Raw genomic sequence first — 1,981 nt, forward strand, 5'->3', positions numbered from 1 at the left:
CATGGTTACAAATTTCTTTGGAATTTCATAATTAGTTCACACGGTTTCAAATTTGTTCAGAATTTCATAATTTGTTCACAAATTCAAAAACTGTTCACGTTATCACAAAAATAACTTCTGACTTTTCAATTTTTTTGTTCACATATTCGAAAAACGTTCTTGTCTCTATTTTTTCACGAATTCAAAAAATGTGCGCACTTTTCTAAAGAGACACATTCAAAGAAACTATACTTTAGAACAAATCAATACAACAAGTAATTTTGGGTTCACTGCAGTAATTGGTTCCTGTTAGCTACAGCGCACAAGTCAGGTTTAATTCTTTAATACATGCGCTGCACTTTAACCAACTCCGCTAGTCTTTTCTGTTGGCGACGTGTGCGCGGTCGCTAGCACTTGGTCACAAGTTCGAATCTATTTTTGCCATTTTTTCATCATCTCGCAGTATGACATACTGAGATAAACGAAAGGAATCCTCCATGCCTTTGCACGAGAATTCGTTACACATGAGGACACACGCACGCATGCACCGATACAATTTTCACCCACCCTACACACGTACTCCGTAGGTGCTGGTACTGGTCTCCAAGACCTTATTTAGTTCATGCGCAGCAGAAGAGCGCCAGCGCGGAGATCAGGAGTTGACCTTGGAGCAGACGAGCCTGATCTGCCCCTGCGTCCCCGTCTTGGGCGCGATGTTCCCCATGTTTATCATGGCCGTCGTGAAGGCGTTGTTGAACGTCGCGGCGCTGGACGAGAAGCTCCTGACCGTGTTGTCGGCGCCGCCTCCGTTGAACAGCACCTGGTCCGAGTGCAGCAGCCCCTTTTGGGACATGAGGTTGGTGTAGTAGGCGTTGTCGAACCCGTTGGGGGTGCCATTGTCCAGCGGCGCTAGGCTGTTATCGCCGCCGGACCGGGGGCAGTTGGCTCTGAGAGATGTCGCGAAGGTAGTGTCGATGTTGGTCTCGTTGTAGATCCTGTCCCTGAAGAACCGGCACTGCGATTGCCCGATCGTGTGGGCGCCTGCAGATAGATCGAGAGCACAGAACAAGGTCACGGCATATTTCTCGTAGATCCTGTCAGAATAGCTCTTGCTAGTCTTTGTCGTAAAGTTTGAGATGAGAGAAAGCATATTAGCAGTGTGTACCTGAGAGCGCGACCATGTCTGTCATGCTGAGCTGCTTGTTGCCGAACAAGGTGGTGAGGTTTTGGAGGTCGAAGGTAGGAGGTGGCAGGTCATTTTCCGCGTTGGTCTTGCTTGCAGTGGTGGAGTCCCTCCTCCCGAGAAGAACAGTCCACGTCGGTCCTCCCAGCTGCTTGGTATGCCCAGAATTAGTTCCAAACCACAGTTTAAGAAAGTAGTAGTACTAGCAATAGCATGTGCAAGACATGCATGAGAGCTGTAATTGCCAAGCTTACCGCGACGACGGAGTCACGGGCGGCGACGGCGAGGATGTCGGCGCAGGAGACGGTCTGCTTGCACACGGCCTCCACCTGGGTCTTGATGTTGTCGATGACGTTCATGCCTCGAATGGAATTGTTGTTCGGGGCTGCCCCCTGCTCGCCGATGAAGCTCCCCGTGTCCGCCAATAGAACGGACCCGTCACATCCCTGGAAACAAATTCAGAAACACTATCATTTGACAGTTTTTTTTTACAGCGTGACTGTCTAATACTCGCAACTGAGTAAGGTTATGGGACTTGCATCGACGAAGCAGTCGTGGAAGTGCAGCCGCACCAGCGACGCCCCCATGCGGGCCTCGTTTTGCACGGCGGCCGTCACGCCGGCCTTGATGGTGGCCAGCGCGTTGGGGCAAGACGTGTCGTAGAACGTCGACGACAGCTGCGCCGACGCCGCCGAGGCCATTGCCACGAGCACCACTAAGCCAAGGCAAGAGGCAGAGGCCATCGCTACTACTCTAGCGACTAGCTAGTGTAATATACCACAATGTTAAGTGGTGCCTCTGCCTCACACTTTTCTTTGG

At 50.8% G+C, this 1,981-nt stretch overlaps 1 protein-coding gene across 1 annotated transcript; it reads right to left on the reverse strand.

The window, feature by feature from the left end:
* Positions 1 to 393: 393 nt before the first annotated feature.
* LOC119362436 (peroxidase 2-like) lies at positions 394 to 1,981 on the reverse strand. The gene is made up of 4 exons (XM_037627654.1): positions 1,702 to 1,981; positions 1,417 to 1,608; positions 1,145 to 1,310; positions 394 to 1,020 (listed from the first exon to the last, which is right to left on the reverse strand). Exons 1-4 carry the CDS (start codon positions 1,903 to 1,905, stop codon positions 632 to 634), a joined length of 951 nt encoding a protein of 316 aa, XP_037483551.1. The 5' UTR covers positions 1,906 to 1,981; the 3' UTR covers positions 394 to 631.

This window comes from Triticum dicoccoides, chromosome 2B (genome assembly GCF_002162155.2).
Source record: "Triticum dicoccoides isolate Atlit2015 ecotype Zavitan chromosome 2B, WEW_v2.0, whole genome shotgun sequence".
Lineage (NCBI taxonomy): Eukaryota > Viridiplantae > Streptophyta > Magnoliopsida > Poales > Poaceae > Triticum > Triticum dicoccoides.